The sequence below is a fragment of the Penaeus monodon genome, chromosome 20, assembly GCF_015228065.2.
Source record: "Penaeus monodon isolate SGIC_2016 chromosome 20, NSTDA_Pmon_1, whole genome shotgun sequence".
NCBI lineage: Eukaryota > Metazoa > Arthropoda > Malacostraca > Decapoda > Penaeidae > Penaeus > Penaeus monodon.
In genome coordinates, this window is record NC_051405.1 from 19,286,405 (window position 1) to 19,287,201 (window position 797).

Below are 797 nucleotides of genomic sequence, written 5' to 3' on the forward strand. Positions count from 1 at the left end.
GTCTCATATGAATGTCCTTAAATACACGCCTCACAAACTCTTCACGATCATTTACTCGCACGTGAATTGATCGTTTTTAAATGGACCAGGAAAAAAAGCATAACTTTTCTTTTTTCCGACAGTCGGTGGTGGACGGTGACGAAGGTGGACAAGTGGACAGGCGATCCACTCAAAGATGTCTTGGTGGAGAACGTGATCTCGTCTTGGAACTATTCTCAGATCAACATACCGGGTCTCTTCCTGGAGATCGGTGTTTACAAACTCACGTACTATTTAACCCTCGAGTGCTCCAAGATCTTCCCTCTCACTAGGAGCGACTTCACCCACGTCGAGATCATCGCTGTGAGTTTTGTAACATCCCCTTTGTCTATGTACACAGACGACTGATTTAATTTCGTATTCGATTCAAAGCAAAACAGACATCTAATAGCCATTGCAACTGAAACACACAGGCAGATAATTTTATCATATAAATCTGTACTGTAGATCTATTTAAAGTAACAAACTCATCAACCCCTAACAGTCCCCGTTACAAGCAGTTATCATCAAGGGATCAGTAAGCGCCATTAGCCGCGGAACGCTTCAGTTCGCGTTGCTCGACCCTGGAGCGCTGTCCGTTGATCCCGACGCCCCCACGAACAAGGTGCTGGTTTCTCTTTATTTACTCATTCATTGTTTTTTGCGTGTCTCTTAATCTTAATTTTACTTGTTCAGTATTTGGCTGTCTGTTATTTACTTACCTGGAGTTATATTTTGTTTGTTTGATTGATTGCCCATTGTGTCATTCCTCTCTCTCT

The 797-nt window shown here is 42.7% G+C and overlaps 1 protein-coding gene across 1 annotated transcript in view; it reads left to right on the top strand.

Moving 5' to 3' along the window:
• LOC119585936 overlaps positions 1-797 on the top strand; it is a 9,943-nt gene that overhangs the window by 7,429 nt on the left and 1,717 nt on the right. Inside the window, exons 7-8 of the mRNA XM_037934652.1 lie at positions 123-342; positions 524-643. Of these exons, the coding sequence (XP_037790580.1) occupies positions 123-342; positions 524-643 (340 nt within the window). The remainder of the gene's footprint in view (positions 1-122; positions 343-523; positions 644-797) is intronic.